The sequence below is a fragment of the Ochotona princeps genome, chromosome 17, assembly GCF_030435755.1.
Source record: "Ochotona princeps isolate mOchPri1 chromosome 17, mOchPri1.hap1, whole genome shotgun sequence".
Lineage (NCBI taxonomy): Eukaryota > Metazoa > Chordata > Mammalia > Lagomorpha > Ochotonidae > Ochotona > Ochotona princeps.
The window spans coordinates 35,578,807-35,605,166 of NC_080848.1; the positions used below are offsets into that span (position 1 = coordinate 35,578,807).

The window sequence follows — 26,360 nt, forward strand, 5'->3', positions numbered from 1 at the left end:
AAGCCAATGCTGCTTTACCTCCCCCATACACACTTCACCTCAAATCTGTCAGGTTGTCTTCACAGCCTCCCATCAGAACATGGACCAGTCTCGTCTTGGTGAAAATTAGAGCAACATAAACGCCAAGCTCGTTCTGTGTTTGTTGATGTCACTCCCTCTTCAGATCCATGGTTGTGAGTCATTTGCTCAGTGGGCTAGGAGGTCAGCAGGGGAGGAGCCTCAGCAGTCTCCCAGCTCCCTCGGTGATAGGGTAATAGCCTGAAGACAGACAGGACTCCTACTTCAGAGACTGGAAGTCGGCATTGAGGGCGAGGGCTGAAGACCAGATCTGACAGGAGAGCTGGCAAACATGGTCCCCTGCCTCATCCTCTGTACCTCGAACTAGGAATAGGCATAGAGGTCAGGAGGGGCAGTGTGCTGGGGAGCAGGAATCGGGCCCCGTTACTACTTGCAGCTGGGCTGGCCTGGAGGCAGGTGAGGAAGGGGAGAATTCCTGAGCTAAACCTCCTATGTAAAAATAGGGGGCAAAGGAGCCATTTCTCTTCTGTTCAGTCTTACGAGAGGCCAGGTAAGCCATAGGAGCTTTGCAATGAGCTGGGCCTTGGGTTAGGAATGGTCCACGTTGGTAATAATGGCTGAGGTGTAGATGAGGTCGGACAAGCTGCCTAGTGAGGTCTGAGGAGTAGCACACTCCAAAGAAGGGCAGATCACTGAAGCCCCAACCAGTCCCCTTGGGGCTGCAGCCTTAGCCCCTGCCCAGCTCTGGCCCAGACTCGAGAGAGGAGCTGCACAGGAGGCAGGCAGGCATGCGGGAGTGCAAACAGCTGTGCCGGTAATGGGAGGAGGCTGGCCCCCTGTTTGGGGCTCACTGGGCTGCAGGGGGGTATCAGAAAGAAAGTAGGAGCTCTGAGGGGACTCGAGCCTGGGACTAAAGTCTCCTGGTTTCCTGTCCTTGATTCGCTTGGCACGGCGATTCTGGAACCACACCTGGTGGGGAAGACGAAGGGGTCTATTCCAGCTCTCACTGCCTCCCCTCCCCCTAGCCACAGAGAGGCCAGAGCCTGAAATCAGGACTTGCAGAAAGAAGAGCTATGGGTCAAGCCCAGAGGTTGGCCATCTGACAGGATCCTTAGTTTGGTGGAGGTGGTGACAGCTCACCTGAATCTTGGCCTCAGGAAGGTGAGTGACCTGGGCCAGGTGTTCCCGGGTGCTGATGTCCGGGTAGGGCCATGCTGCGAACACACGCTCCAGCTCCAGCAGCTGCCCTCGGCTGAAGGTGGTCCGCTTTCTGCGGGGAGGACCCAACGCACTGGCACGGCCTGCTGTGAATAAAGCCAGAGGTCCCAGCAAGAGCCTCCCTCCCAGCCTCAGAAACCCGAATAGGCCCTCAAGCCCCTGCTAGAACCACCTCCTCCACAGCCCCAACCTTCTGCCTACCCACCGCCCCCCATCATGCTCAGGCCACTCTTTTCCCCACCACTTCACCTGTCACAGGAGCCTCCACAGGGCTGGCCATGGGACCAGCAGAGACGAAAGAAACGTGAAAGCCACGCCAGGCTGTGCCCACACCAGACTCCCCCACTGGGAGTTTTATCCTGCTGAATGCCTGGCCCCGCCTCCAGGGGGAGGAGGCTTGGAGTTCAGGTTGGGAGAGGCAGCTGGTGTTTGTGGAGGAGGCAGGGGTAGGGCAAATTCTGCAGGCTTCACAGAGGAAGTTGATCCCAGATCCTTCACCTCTCAGCTCAAACTTTGACACTCAGTGCCTGAAGCCTGCTCTTTCTGGAAACTCCAGGCTTCACTGGAGCCCCAGGGTTGGGGCTGCCCTCAGGGAGGAGTGAGTGGAGTCTTGTCCCACCTCTGACTGGGCTGGGTGGGATAACCAGGCCACAGGAAGTGGGCTCCAGTACCTGCTCTCATCTTGGCAGCGCTGAGACCCTGTTACCACTGGATGGCCCCAGGCTGTTGGAGAGCTTTGGCTCTAGCTAAGCCTTCATGGTCCCTGGAAAAATCAGGCTTCCTGGAGCCCAGGATGCAAGGGAAGGTTACACAGGTGCAATTGAGGAACTTTAAAGAAGAGGTTTATTTGTTCTCTTCCTTGGGAATCTTCTGGGCCACTTTTTTTTTTTTTAAGATCTATTTATTTTTTGTTGGAAAGTCAGATTTACAGGGAGAAGGAGAGACAAAGAGAAAGATCCTCCATCCACCGGTTCACTCCCTAAGTGGCTGCAATGGCTAGAGCTGAGCTGAGCCGATCCAAAGCCAGGAGCCAGGAGCTTCTGGGTCTCCCACGCAGGTGCAGGGTCCCGAGGCCTTAGGCCATCCTCGACTGCTTTCCCAGGCCACGAGCAGGGAACTGGAAATGGAGCAGCCGAGACACAAACCAGTACCAATATGGGATCCCAGCATACGCAAGGCTAGGACTTTAGTCACTAGGCTACTGCGCTGGGCCCTCTGGGCTGCTTTTCTGAGATAAGGGAACATACTCAAATTTCCTTTGTGTTCCTTCTCTCCTGACTTCTCTGCCCGTTCCCACATTAGACTTCGCAGAGCCTTCAAAGAAAAGCCCACGCTAGGAGAGGGTTTTTTTTTTTTTTTTTTTTTGAGATTTATTTTTATTGGAAAGGCAAAATTACACAGAGGAGGAGAGAGAGGAAGATCTTCTGTCCGATGGTTCACTCCCCAAATGGCCGCAATGGCTGGAGCTGAGCCAATCCGAAGCCAGGAGCCAGGAGCTGCCTCTGGGTCTCCCACACAGGCGCAGGGTCCCAAGGCTTTGGGCCGTTCTCGACTGTTTTGCCAGGCCACAAGCAGGGAACTGAATGGGAAGCAGGGCTGCAGGGATTCGAACCGGCACCCATAAGGGATCCCGCTGCATTCAAGGTGAGGACTTTAACCATTATGCTATTGCGCCAGGCCCCCTAAGGGAGATTTTTGGGGGAGTAGGGTTCGATTCCCCAGGTGCTCAACCTGGATTTCCATTTCAGAGTGGGCAGAGAGAAGCTGAGCTAAAACCTCACCACTTTCTTTACCCTCTGCATCTCTCTCAAGACCCTAGGCCCCCAGGGGCAAAGCAAACCTCACCCAGGGACAGGGTGGCTCGGTACCTTCTGTTGTCATCCGTGGCCTTCAAGGTCCCGTCTAGCTGCCGGTGGGATGCTGGGGCTGCTGGGCTCAGTGGAGCGAGAGAAGCTCTCCTGAGGACCTCCCCAGCCCACTGCTTTTCCACCTCACAGAGGAAGGCTGAGCTCAGCGTGGGCTGGAAGCAGTAAGACTGTACTATGCCCCCAGCCTGCCATCCTGGCACCCCAGCTTTTGCTGCTCCCTGCAGCCCACCATCTGTCCACCCCAGTCAGAACAGTAGTCTCCCAGCTGAGGGCCACAGGACCTTTATTGAGGTGCAAGTGGGGAGCAGCAGGGTGGGCCCTGACTGCTACAGGCTGTCAGGGGCGGGGCAGCCCAGCCAGTACTGGGCAATGGAACGTGGATAGGGAGGATCCGCGGTGTCCACTCTCTGGGTACGCAGGTTGACCCGGTAGTACTTGTCTGCAAGAGAAGAAAGATAGTCTGAGTCCTCTCCCAGAAGAGAAGGCGATGTCCACAATGCACTAGGGACTCCCAGCCTGGCTTTATGGGGTCACGCCTGTGCAACCCGGTGTTCAGTTCATTGGGACCCATTGAAGGTTGTAGGGTGGGCAACAGGGAAGCCCCAAGCTAAATCAGCCTCAAGGCCAACAGCAGTTCCCACCTCCTGAAAAGAAGTAGACGCTCTGGATGGGCTCACAGGTGGCAGGCACACGCATGTTCATTTCATATTCATCATAGTTGTCAGGTCCCAGGCCGATCTCCTCGCTGGAGAACCAGGACTGCAAAGCCCAAAAGGATGACCGGGATGATCTGCGAGGGCTCTGGCTGCGGCCACGGTGGGAACGGTAGCGTTTGCGACTGCGACGCCTGGACTTCTGCTTCTTGGCCCAGCTGGAGCTGGGTGCCGAGCCCGAGATGTATATGCGGCCAGCCATGGCTGCATCCACTTTCCCAGGCACACCATGCCAGTCCTGGCTGATGAACTGGGGCTGGCTGGTGCCACCTGTGACAGGGAAGGAATTAACGCGGGGGATTTTAGGAGCCTAGGACCTACCCCAGCACCCGGGCCTGTGGCTTCCTACTCTTTCCCCTACTCTCCCTCTACCAGACACCTGGCATCTGCACCCTATACCACAAGCCACAGGCCCGGGTGCTGGGCTCTGCCACCTTGTTTTCTTGGACAAGGCACAGTAGGTGCCTAAAGGTCCAGACCCTCAATCACAGCCCCTCCCTCTGCTGGCTGTGCTAGGCAAAGTCCAAGGTGTGGGGTCCGGGCAGAGCCAGGCTTCTCCCACAAAGGTCAACAGAAGCAAAGTCTGACCCAAGCAAACAGCTCGTGATCAATAAACCCACAGTCACAGTCCTCTCCAGCTGGTCAGCCAGCCAGCTGGTCAGCCAACCAGCCAGCCAACCAGTCCTCACCGTTCCCAGGGGGACCCAGCCCTGCTGAGATGGAAGGGGGACATGCTCCCTGCTCTGTACCAGACATTTCCCCCCAGAAGAGAAGCTTGAAGAGATCCTTCCAGATGTCCCGGTGCATCAGGGCAAAGTGCTCAAACACGGCCGACCGGGAGATGCCCTCACACTCCTCCTGGCTGGGCTGCTGCTGGAACTGGTACTCCCAGTACTTCTTCCCTGGGGGCAAGGTGATGGGCATCAGAAAGGGGCTCCTGGTGTGAGGCTGAGCACCCACTGAGGCCGGTTCCCCAGGGAGTGGCACTGCCCAGGTGTTCCTCTCTCCCACCCCCACCAAGTACCCTTGAAGAAGTAGACCCGCTCCCGGCCGCTGAAGCTGTGGGCAGGGAGGGCAAAGGCTGCATCCACATCATTCGGGATGCCGTCAAAGCCGTCAGAGATGTTGCGAGGATAGTCAGGGTCCAGGACTCCATCCTCGAAGCGCCAGTACTGACTACCCTATGTGACAGGCAAGTGAAAGGGCATGAGGAGGGGACTGCCTGGGCACAACCCTTTGCTGCAGGTTTGCTGCCAAGAACCAATATCCTCCCATAGCCCTGTCCTAACAGAGTCCCAGCCCAGCCCCCACAGAACCTGTGATCCAGCCTTCTAGCCTGGACGCACCAGCAGTCAACCCTGCCAAGACCCTAACGCACACCCCAGGCCAGGCACCTTGAAGAGGTATGTCTTCCCCTGACAGTTGATGCGTGTGAAGGCAGCATCGATGGGGCCCTCAATGCCCCAGACGTCTCGGATGAGCTTGGGGTACCCAGGCCGCACTGCAGTTTCATCCAACTCATAACAGTACTGTCCTAGAGTCGGGGCAGAAAGGGGCTACTACGTGAGGGAGGAGATACCCCTGGGACAGATGCCCGACTGCCAAGCCCAGCCCCTTGGGTCACCTCGGAAAGCAAAGAGGGAACCATTCTTGAGGTCGGTGAAGGCATCAAAGGGCTTGCCGCTGCACAGCTCCTCCTCTGCTAGTAACATCCCCTGATCCGTGGTTTGTGGACTTTGGCCAGTCGCCTCCGACTCCGAGGCCCCCACCTCTGGCATTTGAGTCTCCTTGAGTGGGGTAGTCTCTGTCTCAGGGATGAAGACAGGGCCTTGCTCCGTCTGCTGGTTAGGGGTCAGGGAGGAGTTCTTCTGGTCCTCTCTGGGGCTCTGGGGCTCTGCATTCACGCTGGCATTGTCTTTGGTCTCCTTGGTAAACTCATAAATGTAGTCATCTTCCGGCATAGTGAACACATCTCCACGGGTTACTGCAAGCCGACGGGGTGGGTCATGTCTCCAACCATACAGAGGACCCCAGACCCACTCCCCATCCCAGCCCCAGGTTCCACGCACCTTGTGGTTCGCATTCAATTTTGTAGTCAGCGCAGCAACTCTGGTAGTAGGAGCAGAGTTCATCACACTGACACTTGCGGTCAGCGTTGAAGCCCTCTGTACAGCGGCCCTTGCAGGAATCTGTAGGGAAGCGGTGTCAGCTGGCGCCGCCGAAACACTCCCCATCTCCACCCTGGCCCCAGCCCCGTGCCCACCCATTGCTGACCCTGATACCAACACCCTCTGATACCTTGGTCAGCCACAACAACCCATGCCAGCAGAGCCAGCACGAGCAAGGGCCTCAGGGGTGCCATGGCGGACGGAGCCTCTGGCTGAGGGCCTGGCTTCCACGGTTCTGAGCTCTTCCTGGGGTCCCAGTGCTGATGTGGCTTGAGGAAGGCAGGGAGGAGGGAAGGGAAGGGCTAGGGTGGAGCTGGAGAAGCAGAGCCGCCCATTCTGCTGCTCGCTCTGTTTGCTCAACTCCCAGCCCCATCCCAGCCCACTTCCTGGACTTCAGAGGCCACTGCAGTGAAGGGTCACCTTCCCAGCACCCTGGGCCTGGGAGAGCTGGGAAATAGAACCCTTGCCAAGAATGGGTCGCCAAGTCGTGAGGTGGGGGAGCAGTGTGGTAGGTCTAGCGGGTAGAAAGAGGGCCAGTGAGGCCTCTCAGGGTGACTGTTTCTTCTCTACGAGTCTTGGGTCTCTTTTCAAGAAAGTGGGACTAGCAAGACCTTGCCTTGTACCATGCTGAGGATTGCATAAGTTAGAATAGACAAAATGGCACCTGGAGCGGCTTCAAAGGTAAGTCCCACTAGGGGTTATTGATTCGTGATTCGCTTGATAAGGCACAGCCCTGGCTGGGTGCTCATTCACCCAGTGTGGACTTAGGACAGTGAGAAGCAGGGTGAGAAAAGATGGTAAGCACTTGAGGGCAGGGGGGCTTTTCTTATCGTTCAAAATTTTTAGTATTGGGCCCAGCACAGTAGCCTAGTGGCAAAATCCTCGCCTTGATGTGCCAGGATCCCCATATGGGTGCCCTGGGACCCTGTACCCACATGAAGATTCAGAAGAAGATCCTGGCTCCTGGCTTTGGATCAGCTCAGCTCTGGTCATTGTGGCCATTTGAGGAGTGAATTAGCAGATGGAAGAGCTTTCTGTTTTGTTTTGTTTTTCTCTGTAAAATCTGACTTTCCAATTAAAAAAAATTTTTGCCGGAGTCCAGCTCCAGCCGAGAGTTCGGAGCTCGGGAAGGGTGCGTGAGATAGGCGTAGCAAGAAGAGAGAAAAAAAGGAGAGAAGGACCACTAGGATTCCTTGATCATTGTGGACATTGCAAGAAGGCTGTCTGCTTTATTTATACAGAAGCAGTACAAAGTTTTCTTTTAGGGGCATTTTGACATAGCTTCAGGGGGGCACAATTTACAACTTCTTGAGAAATGATTGAGGAAGGATCCCACATTCCTTGCTTATCTTGGTTTGCCAGTCTTCATCCGCTCTCCTCAGGTCTGGGCTCTAACCTTGGCGCCACCTGTGACAACCAGACCCCTACCTTGAATTATGTATGGGTTAGTTAAGTCCGGGGTCTTGGTCTATGGGGATTACGGGCCATTGGCACTAAAGGCCATTAGGTCAGCAAGCTCACACAGTTTGTTATCTGAACAAGTAAAGCAAGAGTTATAACGGCGGAAAGAATTGTAATTAGCAATGAGCCAAGTTTACTCCATTTATGTTTCAATTCTACAATGGACAAGTGAGTGTTTCCAAAGATAATTCTACAAATTGTTTCACCTTAAGACAGGGCATTATCCATTCCAACATTGCAGCCAAGAATTTCTCAGTAGGCAACACATCTTATTCAGTAATACACTCTTGCTACAATTCTTATTCTACAACTTAACCATCACTTAATGTGAGGAATACATCAAAAGAGAAAAAAACAAAGATCTGAGACTAAAGGTTTCAAACATTAAGTTCCTCTACAACTGCAGGTTCTACAACCTCATAAGTGATCAAACAATAATCAAAAGTATATCTTTATGATGTTAGTGAAATCAGCCTATATTTCCTCTAGTTAGAAATTATGAAAGCAGCTAAAGCAACTACAGTTTCTATGTTCTAAAGAGTTGCAAGGACAGGCTAACCCTTAAGGTCACAGTAACTATATTTTTTGCCTTAGCAGGATAGCCTTTAGGGTCCCAGTAACAGGATAGCCTTTAGGGTCACAGTAACAAAATAACTTTTAGGGTCCCAGTAACAAGATAGCTTTTAGGGTCCCAGTAGCTATATTTTTTGTCCTGACAGCCTTAACCCATACTCCCATCATTTCCATTAGTTTGTAAAATTCTTATCAAGCCATTTCCCAGGAAGCATGCTAAATGTCCGTGCCAGATTTTATGGCAATGGGTAGGTACACAATAAGGTGTCTGGAAACAGCATGGGCTTGATTGTACTCCTGTGTGTAGTTAAAGGCCCACTCACCAGGACATTATCAGTAACATTAACTCTTAAGCTCATGTTGGTTGTAAAAGCCATCTCACAGGGACAGACAATGCCTCAATACAAAATTCTTAGTGGGGTGGTTGAGTGCCCATGCGAAAGGGAGTGAAAACTGCGTCAAGGTGGTCAGAGATGAATCCGCTAGGCCCTGCCAAGTAGCTGGAAGCTCCCTGGGCCCTGCCATGCAGGGAGCTGTTCTCTTCACACCTTTGTGTCATTCACACCTACTGCACGGACCCTGGCAAATTTTTAGTATTTAGTTTTACTTATTTGAAAGAGAAAGTCATGATAAGACAGGTAATTCCATCTGCTCGTTCACTCCTCCAAATACCTGCAACAGCCAGGGCTGTGCCAGGCTGATGCCAGGAGCCCAGAACTCAACCTGGGTCTCCCACACGGGTGGCAGGGACCCAACCTGTTGAGCTATCATCTGCTGCCTCCCCAGACACACAGGAGCAGGCTGCCCACATGGGAAACCAGTGGGGACTTGGGTCTAGCCCTTCCACAAAGGGCTCCAAGTACCAGGGCAGCCCCTCACCCCTGCCTTAAACTCCTCTCATAAGACAACAAGCTATGACTTCTCAGCCTTTTGGCTAAGATGAAGTGAAGACAACAAGCTATCATTTCCCTGTCCATGACAGATCTCCCTAATCTGGGCTTCACAGCAGGGGACACTGCGTGAATGCCCACCCACTGAACCAACTTGACCCAAGCGTTCCACCAATGCACCCACCCTGGCCAGCTGATTCCTGCACAGTGCAGCCCCATAAAATAACACCCAGCAGCTGATGTTGGGCAGGTTCAGGCATCTGCAGGCCCTCTGAAGTTCTCTAGCCATCCGGTGGGAAGGACTCTGAGTCTTCAGTGACTTTGTCCTGTGTTATCATCAGAGAGATGTGTCACTTGAGCCATTCTCTACTGGACTCGATCATCTGGGCTGTGAAACTCTACTTAGAGGTAGGGTTGAAACCGATGAAAAGGGCTTTAACAGCCGCAACAAAATCGTTATGGGGAGAGGAGGGGGACACTGGGCAGCGATGCTCCCACATCACTCTCCACCTGCTTCCCTCTGGTTCTGCACAGGTAGAAAGTGCTACCCCTTGGGCCAGGAGGGTGCGCCAGGGAGTGGACGTGGCTGGAGAAGGCTGGAGTGGAAGTGGCTGGGGTGGAGCTACGCAGGCGGCAGAGGCGGAGCCCAGCTCTGGGCGGCGGGTGTTCAGGGGCGTGGCTGCTGCAGAGCATCCCGGAGCCAGCGGGAGACGCGCTTTGTTCTGGCCGAGGCCGCCTTTGCGTCCCGGGTCTATCCCTTGCCTATCTTCTAGCTCTTTCCACTCAGTCCCTGCATCTGAAATCGCTTCCGATTCTTCTACGCTGCGCCCCGGATCCTGACCTGTCCCCTCCCCCAAACTTCCCGCGGGCTTCCTGGTGTGGTATCGTTCTCTCTCTTCCTCCCTTGTGCATCCTCTCGCCCTGTCCGCTTTCAGATCCCCTTTTTCCCAAGGTCGGGGCGCTCCGCCAGGCCCCGCCCCGCCCCCTGGACGGGGATGTCCACAGTGGCCCAGAGCCCATGGTCCTGACGCTGCTCCTCTCCGCCTACAAGCTGTGCCGCTTCTTCGCCATGTCAAGCCCACGGGCAGGAGCCGAGCGGCTGGCGGTGCCTGGGCCGGAGGGGGGCTGCAGCGCCGGCCCGTGGTGGGCAGCGGGCGGCCGGGGGCCCCGGGAGGTGTCGCCTGGGGTGGGCGCCGAAGTGCAGGGCGCCCTGGAGCGCGCACTGCCCGAGCTGCAGCAGGCGCTGTCGGAGCTGAAGCAGGCCGGCAGCGCAAGGGCTGTGGGCGCTGGCCTGGCCGAGGTTTTTCAGCTAGTGGAGGAGGCCTGGTTATTGCCGGCCGTGGGTCGCGAGGTGGCCCAGGGACTGTGCGATGCCATCCGCCTGGACGGCGGCCTCGACCTGCTGTTGCGGCTGCTGCAGGCATCGGAGCTAGAGACACGCGTGCAGGCGGCGCGCTTGCTGGAGCAGATCCTGGTGGCTGAGAACCGGTGAGGCCTTGCGGCTAGGCAGGGTGGAGGGAGTGGGGGTGGGGAGAGTGGAAGGGAAGTGCTCCGCATGGTGTTGGGTAGTCCGGGCCTGCCGAGTACCTGGTATTGTGCCTTTGCCTCCCTACCCCTTCCTGGTGGTGGTATAAAGGAGGAGGCCCCACAAAGTTTGTGACTTCCGATGTCACTCAGCCAGGACTCCATCCCAGAGCCAAGGAGGGGTGGGAGGGCTTTCTTTCCCGTGTGTGTGTGTGTGTGTGTGTGTGTGTGTGTGTGTTGGGGAGGGTGCAGAGATGGTGCTGCCCCAGGGCACCTCCTTTCTGGCTCCCATCTCTTACAGACAGGCATGAGCTCATCCTGGGATTGCTTGTCAGGGAACAGGAAGTTTGCTGCTGGGAGGAATGAGAAAATTGAGAACCCAGCAGGGCCCTTAGGGAGTCTGTGTTCTTCCCCCCTTCTTCACCTAGCCCTGAGTAGAAGTGGCCCCGACTGGACTGAGCAGGGTTGCCACTCTGTTGCCCTGCCCCCTCAGGGTCTCCCTGGAGTCGAAAGACCCTCAGGATCTCACTCTCTCTCCACTGAGGACAGAGCAGGCCAGGCCGGTACAGCTCAGTCTTGACAGATTTCTTAGGCTCCTCAGGCTCAGACAATTGGCAAGGATCACATTCCACTCATGTAGTTCTCACAGGGTTGGAGGGATGGGTTAGAGGGGTTTTCCTTGCCATTTTCAAAAAAGGAAACAAAATCATTGTGATTGGTGGAAATTATACAACTGGTAAAAATACATGGATGAAGCAATTTAGTTTGGGAAACTGAGATAGGGTTCTGTTGATTCCATAGGACACTCATCTGTCGGACATCAGGTGCCTTCGTGAAGATGAGCCATGAACTTGGGAGGGTGCTCACTGGGTGTGGTGAGGCTTTGCTGGAGGGCGTGCTCTGTTGCCTTTGTATGTGGGATGAGCGGCTGTAATAAAACCCCTGGAGAGGGGGGGTGCCCTAGCACCCCAGGAGAAGCAGGCTGCAAGGTGCAGATGGGGGTGATATTTTTCCAGGGTGGGAACAACAATCTAGACTCAGAGTTGCTTTAAAGAGAGGAGTCACTAACCAGTATCCCCAGTCCCAAGAAAAGCCTGTAGTGATGTCTATTTCACTTCAGGACCAAGGACAGAGTACATCACACCTGGTGTGAAAATCCTGTCTCCACCCCTCCAGACTAGGGGACAGGGCTGGAGGAGGAGATAGGCCAAAGCACCGAAAATTTAAATTTATGAAACTTGTCTCCTCCTCCATTAACCAGCTCCAACTGCCTCCTCTTGAAGGTCTTTCTTTTGGTGCACTCACCCCCTTTTCTGCTTTCCCCTTCTTGCAGCTCCCCGAGGGACTGTGTCAGCACATTCTTATTTTTCCCTACTTTGAGTGTCAGGTTTTTAAAGACCATTCCTATTGCTGATTTCTTCTTCTCAGGCTCTTATAATTGTGCCCCCAAACCTGCAGAGTGGGCAGCTGCCCAAGTTACCTCTGCCGTTGCAGGCTTGATACCCTTGCTGCCACCAGCCTCTCACACCCTCCTCCACAAGCCCTTGTTGGTCTGTGAGGCAGGTTTCTTGGGCACAGGTCACCAGCCTCAGCCTGCACTTTCTTCCACAGGGCTCCAGGGTGCTCACGGCCCCATACCCCCCATCCCACTGTGACATCTAGCTTCCAGCTTTGCTTGGCCAGTAGGTGTAGAGAACCCTCACTTCAATGTTTACTTCTTTGCTTAATGATGAGCCGGAGCAACTCTTCACCTGTTTTTTCACGTTTAGAGTTCCTCCTTCATCAATTTCCCATTTGCATCCTTCACCCACTTGCTGTTAAATTCGCTGCTTTGTCTTGTTGCTTTGAATATTCACGTATACATTTTCCAAGTTGGTCTCCTATCTTTCCTTCAGACCTTGTGGTATCACTGGCCACCATCTTTCTCTTCCTCCAACATGCTAGCTTATCAGTGCCAGGGCTTGGCCTTGGGGCTTCGCTCTTCCTGATATGCTGCTCTCTCAGACAGTGTCAGGCTGGGTTTTCTAAACAGTTAGCTGTCCTAAGTCAGTGTCCCAGACACGTCCTCCACCAGGCATGCTCCATGCATCATCTGGTTCTCTGGCATCATGGCCACGTCGCTGCTGTCTTGTCCACTCACGGCTCACTTGCTTTTCACTTCCTCTGCATCTGCATTCGATGGAGATAAGCTCTGCTCGGTATCTGTCATTTGTCTAGTCTCAGCCTCTACCCTGATGTCTGGCACAGATTCATCTATTGAATTCTTGAATAAATGTGATCCAGTCATGGAGTATGGTATGAGGAAAACCTTGAAGGCAAGGCCAAGAGTGGTGTACTTCAAGTGACACTTCAAAAATAAGTTCATGGGCCTAGTGGCTAAAGTCCTCACCTTGAACATGCCAGGATCCCATATGGGGCTGGTTCTAATTCCGGTTGCCCCGCTTCCCATCCAATACCCTGCTTGGTCAGGGAAAGCAGTCGAGGACAGCCCAAAGCCTTGGGACCCTGCACCAGCGTGGGAGACCTGGAGGAAGTTCCTGGCTCCTGGCTTCAGATTGGCGCAGCACCTGCCTTTGTGGTCACTTGGGGAGTGAATCATCAGACAGAAGATCTTCCTCTCTGTCTCTCCTTCTCTCTGTATATCTGACTTTGCAATAAAATAAATAAATCTTTAAAAAAACAAATTCATATTTGTAGAGCGTTTGGTGTATGTGCCAGGTAGGAGTGATTTCATTTATCTTGATAACAATTCTATGAGTTTGGTATTCTTAAATTCCTATTAATGCCGTGTAAAAACTGAGAAAGAGAAATACAGGGAGATGCCAGCGCCTCACAGTTAGAGAATTACAAGAGGAGCCAATATGGTGGCATAGAAGGCTAATCCTCCACCCATGACCCTGGCATCTCATATGGGTGCTGGTTTGAGTCCTGGCTTCTCTGCTTCTGATCCAGCTCTGTTTTGATGGCCTGAAAAAGAGGCAGAGCACTGCCCAAAGCCTTGGGTCCCTGCACTTATGCAGGAGACCTGGAAGAAGCTCTTAATTTCAGATCAGCCTAGCTCTGGCTGTTGAGATCATTGGGGGAGTGAGCCAGAGGGTGGAAGATCTGTCTGTCTCCCCTTCTTTTTGTAAATCTGCTTTCCAAATAAAAATAAATAAATATTTTTAAAGATTTAAAGAGAGGGCGGGTCAGGCTCCTCCGTGCCTCACCTAACACTAGCGAGGCACTAAGCAGGCAAGTCAGGACGTGGCATCTCCACCATCCTTTCCACTGTGTTCCGGCAGGGACCGCGTGGCTCGCATTGGAATGGGCGTGATCCTGAACCTGGCGAAGGAGCGGGAGCCCGTGGAGCTGGCACGGAGCGTGGCAGGCATCTTGGAGCACATGTTCAAGCACTCGGAGGAGACATGCCAGCGGCTGGTGGCGGCCGGTGGCCTGGACGCGGTGCTATTCTGGTGCCGCCGCACCGACCCAGCGCTGCTTCGCCACTGCGCGCTGGCGCTGGCCAACTGCGCGTTGCACGGGGGCCAGGCGGCGCAGCGGCGCATGGTGGAGAAGCGCGCGGCAGAGTGGCTCTTCCCACTGGCCTTCTCCAAGGAGGACGAGCTGCTGCGGCTGCACGCCTGCCTCGCTGTGGCGGTGTTGGCGACCAACAAGGAAGTAGAGCGTGAGGTGGAGCGCTCGGGCACGCTGGCCCTCGTGGAGCCACTTGTGGCCTCGCTGGACCCTGGCCGCTTCGCCCGCTGCCTGGTGGACGCCAGCGACACAAGTCAGGGCCGAGGACCCGACGACCTGCAGCGCCTCGTGCCACTGCTGGACTCGTCGCGCTTGGAGGCGCAGTGCATCGGGGCTTTCTACCTCTGCGCAGAGGCGGCCATCAAGAGCCTGCAGGGCAAGACCAAGGTGGGTGCAGGTGCGGCCTCTGGGTTTAAGAGCCTCTGGGAGGGCTTCCGAGAGAGATGGGACTTGAGGGACACACTGGCATCAGGTGAAACAAGAATGAGAGGCTAGTCATTGTGGCCTTGGATACAAAATTTGGTCTTTGGGGGGTGAGAATAAGAAACAGAGATGTTTGTTTGGTTGGTTGGTTTTTTTTTTTAAAGGCTGATTTAGCTTTAATTTTTTTTTTTTAGATTTATTTTATTTTTTATTACAAAGTCAGATATACTGAGAGGAGGAGAGACAGAGAGGAAGTGGAGCTGCCAGGATTAGAACCAGTGGCCATATGGGATCAAGGCGAGGACCTTAGCCACTAGGCCACACTGCTGAGCCCTGGTTGGTTGGTTTTAAAGCAACCAACACTTGTGTATTTTACCAAGGTCACCCTGGCTACTGTGTGGAAAAGGGGTGGTCAGAGGTTTAGATTGCAGACAAGGGACCCAGAAGGAGGGGGCAATGAAGACAGTGGAGGCAGGGGTGTCAGAAGAGGCAGAGAGAAGCAGACAGGTTCAAGAGGAGTTTAAGAGGTGGGATTGGGATGTGGTGGGACAGAGAGGAGCTGAGGGTGACTCCTGGCCATAAACATGGGCAACCCAGAGGAGAAGGTGGACTGAGTGAGGCAGGTTGGAGTGAGTATGGGAAGAGGGTGAGTTTAATGGGACATATGGAGTTCCCGGGGCCCAAGAGAGAACCAGTGGGAAGGCATCAAGGGGCAGTTCATCAGCTTGGATGTGGAGTCTGGAAGGCTGTCACCAGTAACCCCCACTGGAGTCCCAGGAGGTCCCCATGCCCAGGGTCTTATCTACAGCTTTAGTTCGCTGCTTTAACTGGCTATGTGGCCTTAGGCACCTGTCTTCCCACCTCTGGACCTTCTTGTTATCCTCTTGGAACCTGACAGAGTTGGACCAGAGCATCAGTTCTTATCCTAGATGTGGGATGACAGCTTCACTTCCTAAAGTTAATTCATTTTACTTTTAAAATCTTACCAATTTTAGATGATCTCTGTAATGTTACCCTCTCTCTCCTTTGCATTTCTCTGAGTAGTGGGGGTCCAAGGGCAGCTGACACACAGGTCATGAGACACACCCTATGACCCAGTTTGTCTACAGCTAGCTGGCTATCAGGTGGGGCCCTCAGTGAGGTGTTTGTCACAGGTGATTGTCACTGTCATGTATGTTCCTGTAGATGGAGAAGGACTTCTCTGGGAGGGGCCTGCAAGGTTTCTTCCAGTGCTGGGTGTCCTAGGAATTCCTGATTCCTCTCTCTGCATCCTCAACTTGGGCTGTGGAAGCAGGGCAGTAGGGAGGGAGGGCCCCCAAGGATTAAATCTGATCACCCCCATCCACCATCAAGGCTAAAAAAGTGCAGTTCAACAGACATATTGAGACCTCTGCCCCAACCTCATGTCTTTCACCATGCTGGGTATAGGACTTCAGGGCTGGCCAGGACATGTCATCAGCTTATCATCTAGTAGAAGTTGTGTCACCAGCTGGTAACAGTGACACGCAGAATGGAGATGGAGGCCGTGCAGGGGAGAATCAGAGCAGGCTACACAAAGGAGGTGCCAATCAGTGTGGGTTCTGGTGAGTGACTAGGATACCCTCAAGCAGCCTGGAAGAACTAAGCATTTGGAAACTCCATAGGCCAAGTCCCAAAGGGCAGGTGCGTGCAGGAGTGATGCTAGTCCCTCATGGGCTGGAGGAAAGCAAAGTAAGCTAGGAGTGGTGGGCCAGGACTGCACTGTGCGGGGCTTAGCAGTCAGAGAGACAGGTCAGACCACCCCAGGGCGATGGAAACTGTTAGAAGGGACACGTTGAGGAACCAAAAAAACATGGGCCTGGGCGACTGAGCTGATGAAGGCTAGGCCAGCTGTGAGATAGTCTACTGTGGGGGGTTGCTGTGGAGCAGTTGGACCCGAGACACAGTTGTGCCAGATTTTGTGATCCCCAGAAAATCAACAGGAGTCTGAAGTCAATGCAAGTGCATAAAGGTGGTTTATTCAAAACTAACCTAGGCTCCCAGCCCAGAAGGATGGAGGAGCAGCAGAAGCCGCTAAGGTGGCCAAAGCAGGAAAAACTGCAACAGAAGGGGCAGAAGAAGAGAGCGAGGTTGAACAGCACAGGGTTCTTATACATTTCAGGCCAATTCCATGTAATTATACAGTCATGATTAGTCAGTTTATCTGTTAACTTTCAAAAAGAACAAGTTGGCAGGCTTCTGTTGGTGGTTCTGAAGTAAGCAACTTTCAAAAATACAAACTGATGAGTTATAGGGCAGTGGGTCTTCCTGAGGAGTGCTCTGCCCACATGACCTGCCAGGTGCTCTGCGGGTGTCATATAGACTGTCAGGCCCAGAGTTCACACAGCCCCCAGCCAAGCAAGTAAGGTAGAAATCACAAAAGCAGAAAACACTTAGGTTCTTCAACGCCCTCTCCCCATCCCCTCCCTAGGTGTTCAGCGACATTGGGGCCATCCAAAGCCTGAAACGCCTTGTTTCCTACTCCACCAATGGCACCACCTCAGCCCTAGCCAAGCGCGCTCTGCGCTTGCTGGGTGAGGAGGTGCCTCGGCCCATCCTGCCCTGTGTGGCCAGCTGGAAGGAGGCCGAGGTCCAGACGTGGCTGCAGCACATCGGCTTCTCCCAGTACTGCCAGAGCTTCCGGGTATGGCCGAGGGGGAGGAGGGTGCCTCCTCAGGGCACAGACCACAATCGCCACACACACACACACACACACACACACACACACCCCTCCCCATACATACACACGCCCTTGGCACCGGGGTGGTCTCTCTGGGACTGAGGGGCTTACACTTAGCTACCCTTGGGTCCCTCAGCATCCCATTCAGGTCCTTTCCACCGCCTCCGTAGCTCTGGACAATTCCATGCACCTGGCACTGGTGGCCTTCGCGCGGTGGCGCAGTTCTCGCAGTCCCTGGGTTGAGGGTGAGGAGCCAGCCATTCCTTTCCTTACCTGCAACCCTTCCTGCCCCAGGAGCAGCAAGTTGACGGTGACCTGTTGCTGCGGCTCACGGAGGAGGAGCTCCTGCACGACCTGGGCATGAAATCAGGCATCACCCGCAAGAGGTACTCAGTTTAAACGCCCCACTCCGCTGGGTCTAACTGCCCCCCAGCTCGACCTCAGCAGCTTCTCCCGGGGTCGCAGGTTCTTCCGGGAGCTCACAGAGCTCAAGACTTTTGCCAACTATGCTACGTGTGACCGAAGCAACCTAGCAGACTGGCTGGGTAGCCTGGACCCTCGCTTCCGCCAGTACACCTACGGCTTGGTCAGCTGCGGCCTGGACCGCTCGCTGCTGCACCGAGTGTCGGAACAGCAGCTCTTGGAAGACTGCGGCATCCGCCTGGGAGTGCACCGCGCGCGCATCCTCACGGCCGCCAGAGGTCAGTCTCTGCACCTGAGGCTCCTGGGGACACCGCTTCAATCCCAGTCCAGGAGGGGTGGAGAGTGAGCGTATTCCAGGGCGCTTGCAAAGGTTTGGGGAGGGGCGGGGAAAGCAATTAAAGGATGAATTTACTTTGATGAAACCCCATGCTTAAATCCACGAACGGGCTTTTTCACTGGCGTTTGGAAGATGAAGCTGAGGTTGCAAAGATGAATATGCTGAGTTCTCCCCTCAAGAAGTAGCAGGTGTAGGAATAGACATGCGGCCCCAGCAGGAAGCTTGACCAGGATTCCAGTGGCCCCTGCCTAGTCTACCGAGGTCTAGGCTGTGGGGAGGTGTGGATGCCTGCCCAAGTCTCCAAGGCACAGGCATGTGTGAAGGTGGGGCAGAGCAGGGTTGCACACCTGAGGTATAGGTGGTAATGCCTAGAGCTCACATCATGTGAATCTGGGCAGGCTTTGGAGTGGATTGCAGGCCTTAGCATCCCCTGCGTGTGCTCACATGGTTTCCTTCACTAATTTACAGTTTATCTAATTTATTGTTCATTACTACGTGCCAGGCACTGCATGAAAGTATTCTCTTATTAATCTCTGCATCCATCCCAGGCAGTGTTCACTTCTCATTTTATTTATCTACAAAGCAGAGAGATAGTGACAGGCAGAAAGAGACGTCCCCTCCTTGGTTTCCTCCCCAAAAGCCTGCTGAAGCTGGGTCTGAACCAGGTGGAGGCCAGGAGCTGCTTAGATACTCAATCCAGGTCTCCCACTGGAGTGGCAGGGGCCCAGCTACTTGGGGCACCACCTGCTGCCAGGGCATGCATTAGCAGGAAGCTAGATGGGAGACTGGAACCCTGAAGACCCTGACATGGGATATGGTTGTTCCAAGCAGCATCTTAAAAAATCAACATTAAAAACATTTTAGAGAGGGCCCAGAGCAATGACTTGATTGGCTAATTCTCCTGCTATCCCATATGGATGCTGGCATTTATGTCCTGGCTGTTCCACTTCCCACCCAGCTCCATGCTTGTGGCCTGGGAAAGCAGCAGAGGATGGACCTAGACGTCCCTGGCTCCTGGCTTTCAGTCAGCTCAGCTCCAGCCATTGTGGCCATCTGAGGAGTGAACTAGTGGATGGAAGAACTTTTTTTCTGTCTCTCCTTTTCTCTGTAACTCTGCCTTTCCAATAAAAATAAATAAAGCTTTAAAAAATTATTTAAAAGGCAGAGTTACAGAGAGAGAAATGGAGACAGGAATGTACAGGGAGATCTATCACCTACTGATTCACTCCCCAGATGGCCGCAGTGGCCAGGCCTGGGTCAGGCTAGCGCCAGGGGTCTGAAGCTCCATCTGATCTGCCACATGGGTGGCAGGGGCCCAAGAACTGTTCTTCCAGGAGTGTTAGAAGGAACTGGAAACAAAGAAGGCAGGACTCCAACCTCACACTTTGATATGGGATGCTGGCATCGTCAATATCAGCTCAACCCACTATGCCACAACACAGGCCCCTTGGGTGTTAGTTTTAAAAATAGAGAAGCTGAGGTTTAAAGGATTTAGAGATATTTCCCAGGGTTCCAAAAGTCATTAGATGAAAGAACTGGGATTTGAGCCTAAGCCTTTCTATTTCATAAAGAGACAAATGTTGTATGTGAGTGTTAAGTCTGAATACTGTATGGAGATAATTCATTTTATTCATTCATTCAGCAAGCGCATAGCAAACGTGCCCATGGCACAGACACTGGGCTTTGGTCCTGTTCTTCAGTCTCAACACAAGTCAGTCAGTGTTGACCATTTTCACATGGCGACTCTGGCCTTGAGGAAGCGCCTCAGTAGTAGCTGTGGCACAGTGATCAGATCGGGATAATGGGGAGAAGGCTGTCCTGGGGGCCAAAACAAAGAGAGGAACCTGGAGCTGAAGAATCTGGTAGTTAGAACCCACCATTAGTTGTAGCCTTTCTCCCTAGGGGCCCCATCTCTCCACCCCAGTGACCTTTTGTGGTGGCAGAGAGCTGGGTGGACAGGGGAATGATGTGCCTTGTGGTGGCTAGCTTCCCCATACTGCCTCTCATCTGCCTTAGAAATGCTGCACTCCCCGCTTCCCTGCACCAGCTGCAAGCCCAGTGGGGACACCCCAGATGTCTTCATCAGCTACCGCCGGAGCTCGGGTTCCCAGCTGGCCAGGTAAAGCAGAAAAGGCAGGCAGGCGGGTGGGCCAGCAGGCAGCTGGGGCCTTTAGGCGAGGCCATGGCATTGACACTTGGCCTCTTGGCAGCCTCCTGAAGGTGCACCTGCAGCTCCATGGCTTCAGCGTCTTCATTGATGTGGAGAAGCTGGAAGCGGGCAAGTTCGAGGACAAACTCATCCAGAGTGTCATGGGAGCCCGCAACTTTGTGCTGGTGCTGTCAGCAGGGGCACTGGACAAGTGCATGCAGGACCATGACTGCAAGGACTGGGTGCACAAGGTAGGTAGGTGCCAGCCAGGACCTCTGCAGTCCCTGTGATCCTGAGGACAGACCCTTCCTCCTTTTCTGGGCATCCTAGGAACATTTAGCCCCCAGAGAACCTCTCTGGCCCAGTGGAAGGTCAGGAGCCATAGCTCTGATTGTAACAGGATGTTGGCCAGCAATATGGACCCTTTGAGTCTCAATTTGTTCATCATTTACCTGCTAAGATTGTTGTTAGGGCCACAGAGAGGTGGCAGTGCTCTGAAGAGTAACTGCCGTGAGGTGCAGGAGGGCACCGTGAGGGACAGACTGGAGCCATTGTTAAGAGCGCACAAGTGTGAGATCAAGTCCTAGCTCTGGCCTTGGGTGAACTGCCTAATCCCGAGAAGGCAGGATTATGTTCATGGTTGCTAACTACCAAGGGCAGTGTTAGAAGGAGTCAGAGAGCTGAGCTTTGTGAACTGCTTTGCTGAATGCTTGATGCATAGTAGCTGCCCAGTCACAAGAGACTGCGGTAAGCTAGTTAGGATGACGCACTGGTCCTTTCCAAAGCTGCAGCTAACCTGTGTTCAACAGGGGTTCAAAAATGCTAAATGGAACATTCTAGAGGAAAACAATTCCTATGTTTGAAGTAGCCTTGATCATAGCATGCTGTTATCATTGCTCCATGCTACTCTTAGTTGTTGCTATCCTCTTATTTCTTTTCTCCCGATGTATAGATTTGAACTTCACATGAATTATGTTTCAGAAAAAAAATCAGAATGCACATTCTGTACTACCTGTAGTTTCAGACATCCGCTGGGGATTTTTAAGCTTTACTTACTTATTTCAAAGGCAGAGTGACAGAGAAAAAGGGAGAGATAGCCTCCACCTGCTGGTTCGCTCCCCAAATGCCTGTAATAGCCAGAGCTGAGCCAGACAAAAGCCAGGAGCCAGGGGCTTCCTCAGGGTTTCCCAAGGGTGCAAAGGCCCAAGTGATTGGGCCATCTTCCACTGCTTTTCCAGGCAAGTTAGCATGGAACTGGATGGAAAGTGGAGCATCTGGGACTTGAGCTGGTGCTCTGATATCATTTGTTGACATCCCAAGTGCTGGCTTTACCCTCTGTGCCGCAGCTAGCCCCTCACACTGGGGTTCTTAGCATGTGTCCCTGTGGATAAAGAGGCACTCCTGTACTGCATAAGGACTTACAGGCTAGAGGGCAGGTTGGCTCCCCATCACATCTCCAGGTTGCTGACTCTTATCAGTAGGCATGGAGGGATGCAGCAGTGGTCTGAGAGAAGGCTTTTGTCCTCAAGCAGCTGAGGAGACAAATCGGTGCTCACCAAGGTGGATCGTACATAGGTTGGGGTCATTGTTGTTGTTGGAGAGGTGGACCCCTTATGTGCTGCAGAGACAGGGAGAACCAAGAGGGTGCTGAGCCCTGGAGAAATCAGGGAAGGCTTCCTGGAGGAAGCAGGACTTGAGAAGAGTCTTAAGAGTTTAGGCAGATGGGAGAGGTGTCCCAGACAGAACACCATGAGCTAAGGGATGAGGAAGATGTCAAGACAGGTCTGAGTCAGAAACAGAGCAGCTGTGGCTCAAACCAGAGCTCCAACATGGGAAACTGGGGGAGCAGGTGGTAGCTTAACTTGCCAACATATATTTTAATTTTAATGGACACATTGAGTACAGAGTGGTATCTCAGTAGTGAAAAGTAATGTGTAGGCATCAGTTCAGGACAGTTGCCACAGCCATCATTTCAGACTTTTATCATTTCTTTTTGATGGGAACATTCAAAATCCTCCCTCCTAGCCATTGTGAAAAACGCAGTTTCTCGTCCTCAGCCTTACTGTTGCCCGCCCAGACCAGTGCCCCAGTGAGAGGCCTGCCATGAGCCACCCACTATATCTGGGCACTGAGCGATCTGTATTGACTTGCTTCTGGAGGAAACAAATGCTCACTCTCCCCAAGGAAATTATTTCAGGGGCAGACTCCATCCAATCACTCAGCCCAGAGGCACAGGGCTTGGGCTGGAGGCCTGGCCCCACCAAGATGTGAGCAGGAAGTTTCCTCCCCTCCCAGAGCCTCCTCTTCACCAGTAAAAGCTCCCCAGGAGGCCAGGTGAGGACAGAGGAAGGCTCCACTCCACTCTACAAATAGTCCCAGCAACCAGGAGGGCACGAGAAAGTGGGTGGTGGGGGCTGGTGAAGCCCTGTCCTTGGATCCTGCCCACCATGGCATCATCCCTCTGGCTTGTTTTTAGTGCTTAATTGCCCCAAGATTTAATACTCCTTTCCCAGAAGCCACATTTAGCGGTAATCCGTATGGATGCCCACAAGCGAGCCGAGCTCAGCCAAATCTGGTCCCTGGAGCTCCTCGTGAGAGGGAAGCCAAAAAGCTTCGAGAGGCACGTCCCAGCACCATTAACCCAGCAGCCTCAGCACCAGGCTCGCCGCAGGGCCTGCCGTCCAGGCTCCCCTCACAGAGCGGACGACAGTGCCTGGTTTGCTTTTAGGCTTGTGGAAAGAATGTGTTCTTTTTTTTACTCCATTTTCCATGCACTTTGGAAAGCACCCTGTATATGCCAGGTGCCGCCCTAACCTCTGGTGACCCCCTGGCTGCATTCCTGTATCCAGACACCAATGTGCAGAGCCTCGTGTCAGAGTCTCTGTCAGAGATCCGATGAGACCCCAGCTCTGGGTGCCGCACCTAACACTGTGCCATGCTTTCCCTTGCTTCCTGTGCCCATCAGTTAAACACTTAGCAAGAGCAGGGCTGTGCAAGAGACCCAGACCCATCAGGTGAGTGAGAAACATACCAGCCCCCTGCCCTTGTGCCTGGGGGAGAAGGAAAGTAGCAATGACCTAGGAGTAAACTGAAATGTGCAACAGCATTGTGTTCTGAGGGCCTCAGGACAGCCCTTAGGAGGAAGGTGGCAGATGACTCCCCCAGGGAAGAGCCAGGGCTCAGCTCAGAGAAATGAATGGACCTGCAGGAGGGGGCAGGCAAATGGGTGCTAGGCAGAGGGGATAGCAGGTGCAAAGGCCCAGTGCATACAGGGAGGATGCTGCGGGGCTCCAGGAAGGGCAGCTGGGAGGACCCCCCCAGGACTTTGAACTCTCTTCTGAGAGCCATGCAGGGTCCTGAGTTTGAACTAGGAAGTGACATGATCTGACTTGTAAAGGTGTGTGAGGTGAAACAGCAGTTTGGAGAACACATGTGAGGGAGCAGGAGTGAACAAGGAGGGACCCGGGCGGTGTAGAGGTGGTGCAGGTGGGGTGGATATAGGGAAAGACAATGGAGTGGGCACCAAGGGAGACATGTGGTTGGCGGGGCTGCTAGTGGGGCTCCCAGCCAGGTAGTCTGGAGGCAGGGGGCCGTGTTTTCCTTCTGACATTAGCTTGTGTTTTCCCAACAGCAGCAACTCATTCTCCCCAGCAGCTCCTGGGCACCCTATAAGGCTGCTCAGTGCCTACATGTAGGACTAAAAAGGTCTCAATGCTCCCATGAGACTGCTGTCCCTGCGGCCTTGCCAGGTCCAAGGCCTTGAGCCCCCAGGCCCCTCATTTCTGACTGTCTTGGCTGCAAATGTGGGAGTCCTCGGGGCATCTCACTCCCAGGTTTAGTGGTTTGTTAGAACAGCTCACAGAACTGTCAGTTTAGAGGCAAGCGTTGTGGTACTGATGGTTTAGCTGTTGTTTGCAACACTGACATCCAATAGTGTAGCTCTAGTTCAAGTCCTGGCTAATTCACCTCCAGCCCCACTCCCTGAAGTGGCCAGGGAAAGCAGTGGAAAATGGTCTAAGTACCTGGGCTCCTGCACCCTGTGGACCCAGCTGGAGTTCTGAGCTCCTGACTTCAGTCCCACTGTTGCAGCCATTTGGGGAGGGAGCCAGCAGACAGATTTCGCCCCCTCTCATACACGTCTGTCTCACACACATTTTGGCCTTTCAAATAAATTTTCACAAACAGAACTGTCATCCTAAATTAAATGACAAAACTACTGTCCAAAATCAAATTTATGCAAAACTAGAAAGAAGGTGCAATCTGTTTGACCATGGGCACATCCAAAGAGCTTGGGGTGAGAGGAAGCTTTTACTATGAAAGGATGGAGTCCTCACAGTTTGACTGAGAATAGAGACCACTGCTTATGGAGCTTGTTGCAGGAGCTGATGCCAGCTCATGGGTGGAGAAAGAGCCCCTCTGAGTGTCCTTGGGCAAGCAGCTTCTTTGGAATGCTATGGCTGGAGCAGTCTTTAGGATTGGATGGGTACTTTCTTAGGCATACCTGCCCATGGGCACCACCTTCATGGCCCTTTCGTTGGGGTTTGACATATGTGATTCCATTTTTAATGCTGATTCTGTTTTACAGAACTTGGGTAAGGATTTTACCATGTTCAGTGTATTAGGGTACACAGGCGCAGCCATATGGAAGTTGCATAGTACAGAAAGGGGGGCCATGGCACATCCATGCTGTGGGTGACTGACCCCCTCCTTTCCAGTACCTAAATGTGTACCCTGGCCTGGAAGTTCAAATGTCATTGTTCAGGGGCTTTCATTCTAGTTTCATGATCCGCACATGTTGATGAAATTATTGACCATCGGTACTTGAACCTGACCTCAGAAAGCTCCAGCCCTCTAATCAGGCTTTGATCACTAGACAGACCACTCTCCCTGCCCACCATCCACTTGCCCACCCCAGCAAGGTGTCACCTCATTAACATGACACTCGTCACCCAGGAGATCCCAAGGGTTTTAGGAGTTTTGTGTCAGGAAAGTGGAGCAAATGCCCAATATTAATGTTTTATTAAAATTAAAGAAAGAGGGCCTAGCAGCTAAATTCCTTGCCTTGCATGCGCTAGCATCCCATATGGGTGCTGGTTCTAATCCCAGCAGCCCTGCTTCCCATTCAGCTCCCTGCCTGTGGCCTGGGAAAGCAGTCGAGGATGGCCCAAAGCCTTGGGACCTTGCACCCGCATGGGAGACCCAGAAGAGGCTCGGGGCTCCTGGTTCCCGGATCAGCGTAGCTCTGGCCATTGTGGTCACTTAGGGAGTGAATCAATGGATGGAAGATCTTTCTCCTCCTCTCTGTATATCTGACTTTCCAATAAAAAAATAATAAAATAAATATTAAGAAAAAAAACCTAAACCTAAATAAAGTGCACTTCAGGGCCAGTGGGCTTCCCAGCAGCTGCCTGACCCCAGTGATGCTGGACAGGAACGAGGGTCTCCTCCCCTCTCCTCTTTTTCCAGGAGATTGTGACTGCTCTGAGCTGCGGGAAGAACATTGTCCCGGTCATCGATGGCTTCGAGTGGCCTGAGCCACAGGCCCTGCCAGAGGACATGCAGGCTGTGCTCACCTTCAATGGCATCAAGTGAGCTGCTCCCCCGGGGGAGGGGGAGCAGGTCCTGAGCGAGAGGGTGGGACAAGTCCCTGCTCCTCCCCGGCCCCTCCCTCTGACCAGATGGCCTCTGTGTGTTCACAGGTGGTCCCACGAATATCAAGAGGCCACTATTGAGAAGATTATCCGCTTCCTGCAGGGCCGCTCTTCCCGGGATTCGTCTGCGGGCTCCGACACCAGTTTAGAGGGTGCTGCACCAATGGGCCCAGTCTAGCCTGTCCCTGGGTTCCCAACCCCGCTGTGACTCCCATTTCCAGCGTCCTCCCTAAAGGAATAGCCTCATGGTCTCCCTCCTCCTGCCCTGGTAGCAGGCAGCTTGAGCAGGGTGGAGGTGTTGTGGCGAGCAGGGAGACCGCTGGCTAGTCAGTCCAGGTTCTCACCTTGCTGTGTGTGACAGTAGACCTGGGAGACACAGAGGCGAGTGGGAAAGCAGAACCTACCAAAAGGCAAAGGGATACACACTGCCAACCCCAGGAGAACTGCCCTGGCTCTGGCTGGGGTGGTCCTTGTTATAGGTTAGGGTTGGTGCTGGGGCAGGGCCTGATTCAATACTCCATGGGGAAAGGGCCTTGTGGGGGGCTGCAGGACACTCAGTCACCTCTAGGCAGGTGCCATGGGTCTGCTGTGTGATGGAACCTGAGACTTAGCTGGGTGAGGAGAGGGTGTGCGGAGCCTGCAGTGAGGTTGAGTTGGCCGGCAAAACCATGGCCTTGGGCTGTGCCCACACCTTAAGTGTTGGCAGACCTCAACTCCCGTGGCTCGCTAG

General features: G+C 53.6%; 3 protein-coding genes across 5 annotated transcripts; 1 reads left to right on the forward strand and 2 right to left on the reverse strand.

Annotated features, from left to right (window-relative positions):
* Positions 1–606: 606 nt before the first annotated feature.
* SEBOX (SEBOX homeobox) lies at positions 607–1,917 on the reverse strand. The gene is made up of 3 exons (XM_058676444.1): positions 1,908–1,917; positions 1,159–1,322; positions 607–987 (listed from the first exon to the last, which is right to left on the reverse strand). The coding sequence occupies exons 1-3, from the start codon at positions 1,915–1,917 to the stop codon at positions 607–609; spliced, it is 555 nt and encodes a 184-aa protein (XP_058532427.1).
* SARM1 (sterile alpha and TIR motif containing 1) lies at positions 1,063–25,869 on the forward strand. Of its 3 annotated transcripts, none has more exons than XM_058675533.1 (10): positions 1,063–1,179; positions 9,026–10,397; positions 13,718–14,336; positions 16,822–17,034; positions 17,365–17,456; positions 17,536–17,771; positions 19,847–19,949; positions 20,041–20,230; positions 25,446–25,567; positions 25,679–25,869. In XM_058675533.1, the coding sequence occupies exons 2-10, from the start codon at positions 9,928–9,930 to the stop codon at positions 25,806–25,808; spliced, it is 2,175 nt and encodes a 724-aa protein (XP_058531516.1). In that variant the 5' UTR covers positions 1,063–1,179; positions 9,026–9,927; the 3' UTR covers positions 25,809–25,869. The 3 variants fall into 3 exon arrangements, with proteins under 3 accessions (XP_058531516.1, XP_058531518.1, XP_058531517.1); XM_058675535.1 differs by having other exon boundaries at positions 1,071–1,179; positions 9,226–10,397; XM_058675534.1 differs by lacking the exon at positions 1,063–1,179 and adding an exon at positions 6,455–6,666 and having other exon boundaries at positions 9,226–10,397.
* VTN (vitronectin) lies at positions 3,356–6,303 on the reverse strand. The gene is made up of 8 exons (XM_012929463.2): positions 6,116–6,303; positions 5,887–6,006; positions 5,442–5,801; positions 5,212–5,351; positions 4,842–4,998; positions 4,567–4,719; positions 3,746–4,087; positions 3,356–3,543 (listed from the first exon to the last, which is right to left on the reverse strand). The coding sequence occupies exons 1-8, from the start codon at positions 6,177–6,179 to the stop codon at positions 3,431–3,433; spliced, it is 1,449 nt and encodes a 482-aa protein (XP_012784917.2). The 5' UTR covers positions 6,180–6,303; the 3' UTR covers positions 3,356–3,430.
* Positions 25,870–26,360: the final 491 nt, after the last annotated feature.

Bases quoted from the DNA above. Each gene is read 5' to 3' on its own strand.
- SEBOX (XM_058676444.1), bottom strand. The intron at 988-1,158 runs GTGAGCTGTCAC...CTTCCCCACCAG, and splicing joins TTCCTGAGGCCAAGATTCAG to GTGTGGTTCCAGAATCGCCG.
- VTN (XM_012929463.2), bottom strand. From the start codon at position 6,179: ATGGCACCCCTGAGGCCCTTGCTCGTGCTGGCTCTGCTGGCATGGGTT. The intron at 4,999-5,211 runs GTGCCTGGCCTG...CCTGTCACATAG, and splicing joins GGAAGACATACCTCTTCAAG to GGTAGTCAGTACTGGCGCTT. The intron at 3,544-3,745 runs GTGGGAACTGCT...CTTCTCTTGCAG, and splicing joins CGTCTACTTCTTTTCAGGAG to ACAAGTACTACCGGGTCAAC.
- SARM1 (XM_058675533.1), top strand. From the start codon at position 9,928: ATGGTCCTGACGCTGCTCCTCTCCGCCTACAAGCTGTGCCGCTTCTTC. The intron at 17,772-19,846 runs GTCAGTCTCTGC...CATCTGCCTTAG, and splicing joins CATCCTCACGGCCGCCAGAG to AAATGCTGCACTCCCCGCTT. The intron at 20,231-25,445 runs GTAGGTAGGTGC...CTCTTTTTCCAG, and splicing joins GCAAGGACTGGGTGCACAAG to GAGATTGTGACTGCTCTGAG.